We start from the raw sequence: 13,599 nt of genomic DNA on the forward strand, positions 1-13,599 counted from the left end.
CACAAATTGACGGAAGAAGAGGAAGAAGAAGAAGCAACTCAATTCGTTCCTACAATGTCCGGTCAATCACCTTCACGTAAAAAATATTGCTTTCTCTGTCTACGGCATTTAATGAGAGACTCGAGTACAAAAAGGGCAAAGTTGAAAGAAAAAAATAAGGAAAAACTCAAGTGCAAGGAAAGGAAAACTGAAAATGATTTGGCTTGCAAAATGGAAAAAGAAGTAAGTTTTCGGTACAAATAACCCAAAAAATAAGAAAACCCCTAATGATAAGTTTGATAGGTGAACCAGAACGTTAATAATTTTGTAAGCCTATCTTGGTCAAAAACTATCAACTCCGTATAACGCGGTACCAAAGAGAGCCAAAGCATGGAAGCGAGCAGCAGCAGAGGCGGCGGCCAGCGGCGCTCCGGTCCATTCGCTTGGCACCGATCTCCTCTGCGCCATTTTTGCCCTGCTTGACCATTTCGATCTCGTCCGCTGCTCCGCCGTCTGCAAATCATGGTACTTCACCCTCCATCCTTCTTCTTTTCCTTTCTCTTAGCTTTAAGATTCCTGATTGTTTGGAACATTCTTGATGAGAAATAGGAGCTCTTTTAAGTTAGGTAGTTCAGTTTGGTCCGAATTTTGGAGGTGAATGCTTGAATTTCTTTTCCTTTTCTTTTTGATCTTTTAAGTTGCAGAAAGCGTTGAAAACGGCAGCTTCTTTGAGTGAATCGTGTTTATAGGATCAATATTTCACTTGTCTCACGTTGATCATAGGATTGTAACAGGAGGTGAAGACAATTGGAGAAGATGAGATGATTGACTACTACTCTATTCATCTCCAAGGTGTAACGATGACAAATCTTCGAAATACAAGGATGGTGGAAGAGAAATAAGCTAAACAAATAAATGAATTTCTCTAGAAATATCACCTTTATTGTTCGGGAAGTAGAATGATCTGCATAAATTTGGCTTTATCCTCTTCTTCGCTGAAGCACAACCCCGAATTCAACCTTTGGCTTCAAATATATAAGAATTTGTTGATATGGTTTAAACATGTTGTTCAAAATAAAAGCTGTATTTATCTGGTTTCATACAATTTGTCTTGGTCTTCACTGCATGCAATGTCCGCATGGATAATCTTGTCATTCTTTAGGAATAAATATTAATGAAATCTAATTGGCATGCTTAACACATTTGCTGAGTTGTAGGACCTGTTATTAGTGGAAGTCAATAGACATATTGAAGTTATGGTCTACACTTAGTTTTTGCAGCTAATTTATTCTCTTTTCGAGAAAGAAAATGGTCGATTAAATATTTATTCTGGGTTATCAAAAGTGAAAACAATTGTTACCATTTCCACATCCACTTAGCATGTATGATGGCCATGCATATCACATACACAACCCTTAAATTCCATCAATAAACATAATTCTCTTATTCATCGATCAAACAATTTTTGTCTATATATGTGCGTCTTGCACCACATTTAAGCAACTAAAGAAAACATGCAAAAAGCTGCTGCATTTTATCGCACAAAATTAATTGTTGTCACAAGTCATTAATGTGAGTCATGAAGTTAGAAATCTACCACATGAATGACTTAAGGCTTTTAAGCTTTCTCGCTATGTTGTTAGAGAGACCTTTCTCACTCAATTCCCTTGTTTAATAAGTGAATGAAAACAAGATGAAGACTTCGGAAAGCTAAAGCTCTGTGAATGTCAAATTTCCTCTACTTCCCCTCGAAGCATGAAGGGAATCAATGAGAGTTGTCATTTCTTTTTACTTGGATGACGACACCTCTCGTAGCTAGTTGTTTCTTAAGACCTTGTCAAGGACAATTTAAATAGATCCAATGATCTATAAGCTTTGGAAATGCAATTTCCAATAGTTCTTTGGTGAACTTGAAGGAAGAAGTAACTTCTAAGAACTATTGAGAGAGTTTAACCAATGACCATCAACACATTGAGAGAGTCTAAGAACATCTAAGACCAGTTTTACACAAACTGATGCTCTTTCCTATTAGAATAGTACTCTTGGTATTCCATGTCGGAAATTCTTTACGGTAATTCCCTTCAAATTTTGATGAAAAGTTTGGCTTACCATGTCCAAGAGAATTTAAGGTTCTTAATTAAATATGTAGATGTTGTGAACTTAATATTGATAATCAGAGGACTATCAATTACAGGTACAATGTTTCCTTTATATATAACATAGCAAGGTGGAGAAAATATGTCAAAGGACAAATAATAGTATAAAGAGTGTTGTATACGTGGTAGGAATGATAAAAATCAGCCTAAGCTCTAGAAAACCTCAAATCTACAGGCATGGATATGAAAATTCAGAATAGCTGCTATAATACATGACGAGGACCCAGAGGCTATATGCATTAGCAGCATCCTACAATTTCATCTGCAAAGATCAGATAAAACTTAGTCATCCAATTTCATTAAGAATCACATGCTAGTCTTATGATCCTTTTATCTATTTTAAAAATATTGAAAAACTTAATAAAATAAGCATACATTCGATTTAGATTATTCTTTAGTATCAATTCCTCAGATGGAAAAGCCTGACTTCGATGAAGAAACCTTAATAGTCTCATTGCACATCTCAAGATCAATTTCTTCAACTCTTCTTCAACAATCTATATACTAGTAATAACGGGTTTACCCAATCATTTCACCACGAACCACCTACACTTGTTGCCTCTTCTCAACATGACCTTTGACATCAAGTACATCTTCAACAATGTCTTGCTGTACATTTGGTAGTTGTTCAATTGGTGTATCATTCTTCAATTAGTCAAATTAACATGCATTAATGTATCGTTCTTAAACGCGACATATCCTAATGACTGGTTGGCTTAAGGAATGGATAGCAAACCTTATCTCAGTTCTTCATGCAACAAAAAGCACTTATCGCTATGCCCTTGTCAATCTGTGAGATTTTAAAACATGTCTAGTACATCAACATGTTGACATTGCTACTTGGTATTCCACTAATATTTCTGATACTATATCGTTTTGCTTAAAAGGGTAATATGAGCCTTTGTATGTACAATTGTACATCTGATTAATCCGCATCATTTCACAGAGAAAGAAACCTCTTTAGATGCATTTGCAGATTTGTTAATAAATCAAATATAAATAATTTCTTTTAATTTTAATTATTAGGAACAGGATCATCTACACATCTTGTTTGATGAGGGATCTATATTACAAAAGGAATCCACATGTTAGTAGCTCTAATATGTCGGTCCCATCAGAAACATTAATGAAGAAGTATCTAGAGGACCTAGCCATGGATGAACACAGATCAGCCTTTCTTAGTGGCTCCACTGAAGTTCATCAGTGGGATGGTCATCGTGTAAGGTATGCTCCTCTTTATTATCATCTCTCAAGTAAATGTAATTTTATATCCTCATTAGTAACTTTATAAGTAATTTAGGTCAGTCTGGAAGTTGCATAAAAGAATTTTGTATTTGCTTGTTTTATTTCTTGTTCAAACTTAATATGCTAATCTTAATGTATGTATACACAGTTCTATGAGCTTGTGCAAGTGCTGTCTGCTACCACTTCCATAAAGTCTATAAGCTTCATAAATTTAGTAGCAATACAAAAGCAGATGTATAAGTTAGATGTAGGTATCAGATTTGACCCTTATCAGGGCAGAAGGGAAATTCTTCATGTCATCTGTTTTATATTGTTAGATGGATGTCCTATAAGTATATGTCATAGTGGTTCTTCAAGAATTTTGTAGAATTGCTATTAAATTAGTAATGGCAAAAATCAAAAGAAAATTATAGGTTTATGAAGGCAAAACTATTATCAAAAGCTAATGGCTAATGGGAGAGGAAGATGGGAAGAAACATCCCCTTTGTCTTGAAATATCTGTGAGATCGATCATAAACCAGTTGTGGCACACCCTGTTTTAAGGTTCCGAGATGTTCTTTGCAAAATGGACATACTTGGCAATCCTTATCTAAGAGTGACAAACTTGAGCAAGTCCAATTGATAACTAGATTGAGATTTCCAAAATATTGACATGTTCCGTATAGCATTTGGGGTTCTTCATAGTAGTAGTGGGCAAATGCCAGTGAGGAGCTAGAATAAGAGCGAGCAGTTCTTGGTTTCAAGCACCATAGTATAATGGATAAACATTAATAAGTGTGAGTTTCTTGCTGATATTCCATCCATGCTGATTTTCTTGTTTGGGAGAATAGGTCTTCAATTAATAGAGACACGTAGATCTATCCTAATTCATGCTTGTTTTGTGTGTGTGCCATTAGTGCATTGGTGTCCATGGTATGCGACCGTAAAGAAATCCGTGTTGTAAGTTTTTCTTAATTTAATGTAGTAAGGAAATCCCTGCTAGTTAGTTTCTTAATCTACGTAGTAATCTCTTCAAGGCAAAGATATATAAGAACGGAAGTCTCATATCAAACACAATTTATTCCTTGTCAAAAGAATAATAAAGACCATTTCTACTATGCTTTACTTGAACACAGAATTAGAGTGGCATAATATTGCCCATTTAATAATTTCATCCTCTTTTATAGGGCTAGTATATGTCGCATGAAGAGAGGCTCAATTTTAACTGGAGTTGGAGACAAGGTATACATGACATTTTAACTACAATTTTCTATTGTATTTTGTTGTTCTAGATGAAAGGGTTTGTTAAGCTGAATCTTATTATTCCATACTCGCTAGATGTTGTCATCTCATCTATTTGATCATACAATTTTGTTATGTTAATATAGTTATACAATAGTTTGTACTTTTTTGAAATTCCCACTAGAAACAACATTTACGTTATTCTTTGTCCTTTTTAATTGTTCCCCCTGCAATAAATGAGCTATAAAACATGTATTGTAGGTTGATAAAGTAATAGTCTATGAAGCATGGACACTGACATGGGATACAACACTATTCAGACAAGGTGATACGTCAAATCTTGAAAGAAATAGGATATAATACATTTAGGGTCTGACACTAAATAAATATATTTATTAATACATCTAAAATGTATATAGTTTACTATAACTTAAAAGCAAGGTTCGAAAAATTGAGATCGGGATCGGGATCGGCCTTCCGAAAAAATGATATGTATTGGCCAGATTGGCTGTATCAGTTGCCTCGAACGGATCGGACTTTTTAATTACGTAAAATTCTAAATATTATTTAAAAGTGTAGGAAAGCTTCTAAAAATTTAGAAAAAGTTTACCAAAAATAAGAAAATAAAGAAAGAAAAATATGGTGCAATAAAAATTGAAAAGAAGAAATTAGAAAAAGAGTAGGTGGAAGAAAATCAAACAAATGAAAGAAAAAACATGGTGCAATGAAGAAGAAGAAGAAGAAAAAGAAGAAGAAGAAGAAGAAAAGAGAAGAGAAAGGGAGAGAGTGGAAGAAATGAAAAAAACTGAGAGAGAAATAAAGAAAAAAATTAAAAAATTATATACCGGAGTTTGTCGGAGCTAGATCTCTCCGTAAGAGAAACAATAGTTTTATGGTAAGAAGAGAAAAAAAGAAAGAAAGAGGGAAAGAAAGAAAAAGAGTAGAGAGAGTGAGAAGAAAGAGAGAAAGAGAGAGATAGTTCGGATCGGGCTTGGATCGGTTGATCTGGCGAACCATGCTTAAAAGAGGATAGATGATGTAGGACAAAGTAGGTTTCCTAGGAGCTAATGATGGACCTTCTGATAGGGATGAATAAAAAAAATGAAAAAAGGTATAAGATTAAGAGAGAAAACAAGGCAGAGTAATATTTTAAAGCGAAAGAGAATAGATCATTGTTTTGAAAAATGGCCATATAAACTGCTTATGCAGCTGCATAGGCGGTGGAGTGTGTCAATTGCCCCGCAAATACATCATGCGATCCTCATATACAGTTTGACCGCATATGAGGCCAATTGCACGTGTATATTGACCGCATATGCACATGCGCCCACATATTGATTGTCAGTAGTTGCATATAGACTACCAATAATTGTATATTGATTGTTAATGGTTGCATATTGATCACATATTGATTCCTATGTTGCAATGGATATCTATAATGCTTTATAATAGTCTTTTATTGATTAATTTTGTTGCTGCAATTTATCATACTTGAAAATATTTACTAAGTAATTATATGATTAAAGAGTAGCATCCTTAGTTGATAGAATATTATGAAGATGATTTTTTGTCATGACCGGGCTGGTGGCAGCGGCAATGGTAGCTCGATGAGGGTTGCGACTAGGTTAGTAGAGGCTTGGGAGTGTGGTTCAAGGTTCCCAATTTGGGCTGATCTCGAGTGGGATCGACCTGGCTGGTTTCGGATAGGGTTTTGGCAAATCTTGACCAAAATGGGTGGGAACGGGTCGAATCTGACCCGGGGGACATCAATAATTGATGTCTCCCCACGCACCTACCTCTCTCTTTCTCTTTCTTCTTTCTTTTTCTCTCTTTTCTTTCTGTCTCTTTTTCTCACTGACGACTGAGTAGATCTCACCTCGACCTCCGGCGAGGTTCTTCGACGAAGATCCGACGACCTCGACCTCCGAATGAGTTTTTTGTTTCAGTTTCTAATTTCTTTCTTTCTCATTTTTTTTAATTATGCACCTACTGCTATTGCTGCTTCACCACAGCTGCAGTAGCACTAGGTGCTACTTCACCAGGTGCTGCTGCTGCACATCTGATTTTATAATGGAACTTAAAAGATTTGGTTAGATCTACTCGTTAGATCCTCTTAAATTTGGATATATTGTTGCTATAGAAGAGAACTTTCTTACAAATGTAAGATTGTGAGGTTTGACTAGGTAGATCTTGAGATATTGTTAAATAGTTACAAAAGGTTGGGAAATGATGGATCTACGAGATGGAGGTCTTAATTTGGTTGTACGGATTCCATGGGTGGTGGCCCGAATTCCTAGGTATCGGATGGAGATGATAATACAGTGGATGCCAAGTAGTTGATTGAGATGGCTTGGTAGTAGATAATGGTGGTGGTGGCTTATGGATGCGGATGTGATGGATAGTTGAAGGCTATGATTGGTCTACAAATATAGTAGCGGATAAAGATGAGAATCATACGGGAGGTAGAGATGGTGAAAATGAGATGAAGAGGGAGGGGAGAAGTAGGCCAGCTATGGGACTAGGGGGATCGGCGGACTAGGGAGATTAGAAACTAGACGAGAGTGTTTCGACAAGAGTTCCGACAAGAGAGACGACATTGGTTGGTAAAAAGGGAGGAGAGAGATTGAGGTCAGCGACCAATTTGAGAGGGGACAGAGATGCAAGAGCAAAAGCCAATTAATCTTTCATTCCAAGTATGCCTAAGATGCAAGCCATAAGGCTCTATTTATAGAGAATAAAACATAAGTCTTTAAGAAACTAATGAACTTAGCTAAATCAGTCTTTTTGATCTTTCTCGGATCAATTCTTCGTTTTGTCATAGATAGAATCGAAATCTAAGAAACCTCTGAATATAAAAGTTCTAGATTAGGATATTGCCGATCTTATCCAATTAGTTTCATAATATTTAGACATCTGATAAATATCTTCTTATTATTTTTTCAAAACTGTGCATAGTTAGATTTAGCTAATTAAATAAAATTCTAATTTACTAAGACTAAATTAAACACATAAGCATAATAAATATGATAATTAAACTCGATCCATTGAGTCTAATGTCTTTTGAGGTGATCCAATCCGATCCAGATCACATCACTAGTGGAGTTTAAGGGCTGTGGCTGATGAGCTCAAGTGAGATACTTGGGAGGTAGTGAGCTAGTGGGGAAGGGAGCTAAAATCTGATCTAAAGAAAGAAGGGAGAGCGGAGAGGGGAGGTTCGACCTCATGTGAGGTGGTCCGGACTGATGAGGATGGGAGGAGAGTTGGTGGTGCTGCTGTCCTTGGGGCACCGTCGATTGGATGAAGAAGAAGGTGAGAGTGAGAGAGGAGGAAAGTTAGGGCAATATTCACTGGTGACTCCTTTGGGTGCTCAACACACTACTTGGTTGGCTACCGATGACCTGCTAGCTAAGTGGTCCTATGACTAAAGAGACCCAAACACAAATAATGCAGAATTACATGGCTCAACTAAACCAAGTAACATGACTCAACTAAGTGCAGAAAATAAATAAAAAGACTCAATCTCAGTCCTCTCCAAGCTGGGTCATAATATTTTACTTTGCAACTTTGACCTATTTATTAGCTTGTTATGCTAAAATATTCAATACACTGTATAGATAAATTATATGTACTTTATTTTTAATATTTTTATTGCTAGACTGAATATGCATCTGCGTACCCACTCGCATACTACATATTGCTATATATTATGGGTGCTTTTTCACAACATTGGAATAGATAGAAAGAGAGAAAAAGGGAAATAGAGATTTGCAAGTTCTTAATTGCAATTATGTAAAAGAACTCTTTAATTTAATGTGCTAGTGGACTAGGGTATACTTGAAGAGGGATGAATGGTATCCTATTCCCAGTATGCGGATCAGGATTGGTATCGGCTGTCCGAAAAAATGGTACGTATCAGCCGTTCATATTGGATTGGACTATTTTTTAATTATATAAAATTCTAAATATTATTTAAAAATACAAAAAAATTTCTAAAAATTTAGAAAAATAATATAATAAAAATTACTCACATATGAAGCCTAAAAACTTAAAAAATATATTAACTTATTCAAAATTTAAAACTTTGATAAATATTGAGCTGACTCGTAAATTTCTATGGTCTTCATTCTCATAATCACCATAAATTTGTAAATAATGATGTCTAGGTCTTGATGCTCTAAAAAGTGATTCCATTATACTAGTCATATTATATGGATTTTGTTGTGTGACTCATGGATGACTGTGCCGGTAGGCACTTGTTGTGTCGTCCGGCACTTGCCATGTTAGTAATGGCACGGCACTTGGCACAGAGTGTGCTAGTGGTCTCACTTAATATCTTATTTAATCACGGTTATCTCTATCATCTAATAATCTGTTCTTTATTTCTTTGATCCATAGAGTCAAAGGGTATTCTTCGTCAAAAATATAGTTTATAATTAATTAGTTGCTCATTTTCTGCCTTTTTTCTTAAATTTTTCTCCCTCAATCTCATAATATAATGACAAAATTAATTTTTCCAATCTTTTCATTGTTAATCCATTACATGTTTTAGTGTAGATTAAGGAAAAAGTAGTCTAGTTTCTTTCACACTGTGATAAAAATACAGTTTGATCGTAAATTTTTTTGCTATTGGTGTCAAATTTGGTGCTTTCTCCCATCCATAAAAAGATTACTATTCAGCTAGAGTGTTATGAGATATAACTGCAACAACTTTAATTGGAGTGTTATGAAATATTTTATGTTTTTCACTATAATTTTGTAACTAAAAAACATAAACAAAAATTAATATAAAATTTAAGAAAATAAAACCCTCTCAAGTTTTTTTCTAATTTTTTTCTTTACTTCTTTCCACCCCTCTCTCTCTCCTTCCCCCCTCTCTTTCTCTCAGGTTCTGATGCTGCTACAGGTGTGCCGCAACACCTGTTGTTGCTTCACCGCAGGAAGAGAAAGAGAGGGAATTAGAGGAATTAGAAACGGAAAAAAAACTCACCCAAGATCGCTGGAGGTTGAGGTTGTCGGATCTTCGTCAGAGAGCGTCATTAGAGGTCGAGGTCACCGGATATCTACTCGGTCGTCGATGGAAGAGATGAGAAAGAAGAGAAAGAGAGAAAGAGAGAGAAGAGAGAGAGAGAGAGAGGCAGGTGGGGGGACATTAGTTATTGATGTCCCTTGGGTCGGATTTGACCCGTTCCCACTCGTTTCAAGCGGGATCGGCCAAAACGGATTGGGTATCAGTGGAAACCCCAGCAGAAACTAGCAAACTAGTTGGTTTCGGCTAGGATCGGGCCGATCCTGATCCGTTTTGGCTGATCCCACTCGGTATCGGCCGAAATTGGAACCATGGTGAATCTGGTTCATTAAATGAAAACTCCACAATTTTTAGCAAATTTGCTCAGCTGAACTAATCAAATGCATCTCCCTAGCATCCCATATCTTAGTCTCTCCTTCTTATTCTAGCAAATTCCTAGAGAGGGCGAAGATTTCTATCCACAAACACTAGATCTTTCGTTTGTTGTGGGGTAATTTTCTTTCTCTTCATAAATAGATGCTCTGATTCCTCTCACAACATGAAGATGAGCAAGGTTGTCCAAATAACTTGAGTTCTAAAATTTGAATAATTGGTGCACAAGCACCATGGATAATCCACCATTGCTTTGGTTCAAGGACTTCCTTATCTTCAATGGAGTCATGTATACTCATCATTAACAATTCTTCTCTTTGTTGAATTTGTAAAGAACATTTTTAAATATTTATTTTTCATACTAGAGGTCTCTAAGTTTTTGTGGAGGAGTGTGGTTTGGTTCTACTCTAATTTAAGTAACACAAAAGAATTAAAGGAAAATATGTAAATTATTTAGGTTATTGTATTAGTGTGCTAAACAATGAAGAGGTGTATTACTTCTATCCTATTTATCGACTAAAATTTTGTGCATAACTGAATAAAATGCTGACTCATTTTCCCTTTTGCCTTCATGTCTGTATTTATTTGCTTTCACTTTTTCTATCATTGTATTCCATATCTCATAAATTAAGTGAAGACAAGGTTTGTTGATGTTGGCAATCGTTAACATCTCGTAATGAGAAATATAATCCATCTTGTCCTGCCATACATTATCAAGGACCTTTTCCTTTACAAATTGTGCTTTCCTGATATCATCTTCTCTATGATAATTCCACTTGAATCTTATAAGCATTACAATGACTGAGGCAAATCGTGTATCTGCAACAACATGTTTAAATTTACAAATTCTTTAAAATAGCAAGTTGCATAAAGTGTTGCATTATGAAGGTCTTTATGTACATAACATTCCCTGCGACAATTGATGTTCAACTGCACAGATAAAACTTCCTCATTTGTATTAGAATTCTTTGTTGCACATATATTTTTTAGAGCAAGGTTGAGAGTATAAATAACACTTGCAATACAAAAAATATAATTTCTCAGAGAGAGAGAGAGAGAGAGAGAGAGAGAGAGAGAGAGAGTGAGTGGCGTTGTTGCATGAGGGAGGGAGGAAGGGCTTCAATTTTCTTATCATCATTGAAGTTGTCATCAGTCGTCATGTGAGGAAGGAAGCTAGGTCTTTTCATTGTATGAGGAGGAAGCAAGGGTTTTTCCATGTCATATTAGTTGAGGATTGCAGTGGCATAGTACTGACACGTGGCGCTTCGTATGGATCACTGCGAAGCCATCGCCATCACTATGAAGCTATCATCATTGCTGTAAGCAACTAATGTTGCCATCACCCTTGACGTGGCACTCCCTCGCCCCTCTCGTCTTCACTTGACGAGAGAAGAGCGCGTCCTTGTAGGAAGAAGACGACCCAAACAAATCAACATAAAAGGATCCGCTAGTTATTTTGGCCCATTTGGGTTGTCTTTTTTCCTTCTGACGACTAAGGCATGCTCTTCTCTCGTCGAGTGAAGGCAAGAGGGGCGTGGAGCAACAACAAGGTTGACGGTGGCGACGACTACGACACGATAAGATCTCCTTAAGTTGACGGTGGAGCCTCTTTTTGCATGGCACAATTGGCCAGCATGAGCAGGACAATCCTTGATGTTAATTGTTAATGGGTTAACTGGTTGAAACCCATATTTTTGCAAACCTAACCCGCTAAACCCTAAATAACTTAAAAACATATCGATGCTGTATCCCGCTGTATCAGAGCCATATCAAAGTTGTATCGAAAAATTGAAATTAATTCTTTTTTAATTCAGATACTTCTCCAGCCGTATCCAATACATATCCGAGCTGCATAGGGTCATACTAGATACCGGTATGGAGGGGTAAATGAAGTATCCATGCTTTAGAGGCACATAGTTTCAAATAGCCTGTGCATATCTTTCTTGTGTCCATAGTGTATCCTCTCTTTTTATAACTAAAAGAATACAGGTATATAACATTCGTGTGTCCAACATATGCAAGTGTCTAACATGTGCTGGACACGACCATGGCAACCAATATGCTGTTCTGTTCTTCTCAGGTCAGAGTATTGACTAAAAATTATTCTATACATATTGTTGATATATGCATAGTATAATATAAGTACATATTTAGGTATATGTGTTACTGCAGGATCTTCAGTATCATGTTTGGAACACTGAACTTGATTCTTTAACTAGAATGTTCTACAAGATGTAAGAAATTGTTTTGCAGAAATGTTCTTATAGATCCTAGTCCTTGGTGCTATCTTCCAGAAGATCCATGAAGTATATTACAGTTTTTATAAATTTAAAAAGAGAGAGACATGCAAAGCACGGAATGAGGAACCTTACTGCTGCACAAGAAGTTCTCTCCTTCTAGTTCCTGCTTGACATTGAACTTGTTTAAGTTCCCTATATTCAATTAGAGGTGGCTGCCTTCCATCCGGTATCTTTATTTCTTTCTTGCATGCCGTGTGAGCTTTATCTACTGTGCTTATTTCACACGCATGCATGCCCAAATAATGTATTTCATAAAATTGAGGTATACGATGCTCAAATCATGTTGCATTATAATATGCGACAAATATTGCACACTTGCTATTTTTCTCTGTATTTACACAATGATCTTCTAAACATTTATAGTATTTTTGAGTTCAATTCATTTTCATGGTTTTGGTTCATATTGTTTCATCATTTTGTTGGAATTATGTGGACTCATATAATTTGGACATGGTAGTCATATGCTTTGGTTTAATATTGTCCGATCACTTTTTGTTGTTTAGTGAAGACATCTTCAAGTTGTTTTCTCCATGGCAGCGCACATTTTCTCATGTGTCTTCTGGTATTTTTCTGTTGGAATTGCGCTAGGTTCTCCGGCTGTGGTCTGCAGAAAGTTGCAAATATGTGGATGAGTATTGCGCTCCAGATATGAACCCGTTAGTTGATTTTAATTTTGATGAGAATAAGGTAACTTGGTTATCTGGTGCAAGATTTTGTCTATTATATTTCACTTATACCTGTTTCTTATGATTGTACATTCTTACATCATTACTTAGCATTTATTCTTGGTATGGCCTGCATAGAATTTGCTGATAGAAATCGGAACTGTTTCTTTTTTAATTTGCATGACAAGTAGCAGGTTTGCTGTTCTTCATAGATTGAATTTAACAATGACATAATAGCACATGTATGTTTTCCATTGTATAAAAATAAGTAGCTGAATATGGGATCACATTGAGTAGGAGAGATTTTTTGGACTACTGGTGAGCCATCTGATAAAACTTTTCTTAATTGAAATCATATCTAGATCATCCACTGAAGTCAGAATTCACTAAATTTCTTCCCTTTAATGTCTGGATCTGGAATCACTTAGGGGAGTCCATTTTTATCCAATATATTATAATGACATTTGATCCTCCCTAAAATGTGAAGCTTTTGATCAAGAGAATATGGTTGTTTATGTTCTGAAGCTATCCCAAATATTACTGATACAACTAGGGCTGGGCCAAGTTGTATTGGAAGGAATAAATTTTGTTTGAAGAATATAGCTTGCTGTCGGGTTGCGTTTGAACGCTAGGGA

General features: G+C 36.0%; 1 protein-coding gene across 3 annotated transcripts in view; it reads left to right on the top strand.

Annotated features, from left to right (window-relative positions):
* The first annotated feature begins 265 nt into the window (after positions 1-265).
* The window catches only part of LOC140801808 (F-box/WD-40 repeat-containing protein At3g52030), a 54,429-nt gene continuing 41,095 nt past the window's right edge, over positions 266-13,599 (top strand). For 2 of the 3 annotated variants that reach the window (XM_073157106.1, XM_073157108.1), the window contains exons 1-4: positions 266-504; positions 3,162-3,359; positions 4,547-4,601; positions 12,888-12,986. In XM_073157106.1, coding sequence (XP_073013207.1) covers positions 3,190-3,359; positions 4,547-4,601; positions 12,888-12,986 — 324 coding nt within the window. In that variant the 5' untranslated portion in view covers positions 266-504; positions 3,162-3,189. The remainder of the gene's footprint in view (positions 505-3,161; positions 3,360-4,546; positions 4,602-12,887; positions 12,987-13,599) is intronic. The other variant, XM_073157107.1, reaches the window with a different exon arrangement.

This window comes from Typha latifolia, chromosome 15 (genome assembly GCF_019914945.1).
Source record: "Typha latifolia isolate L0001 chromosome 15, TyphaL0001v2, whole genome shotgun sequence".
NCBI classification, from domain to species: Eukaryota; Viridiplantae; Streptophyta; class Magnoliopsida; order Poales; family Typhaceae; genus Typha; species Typha latifolia.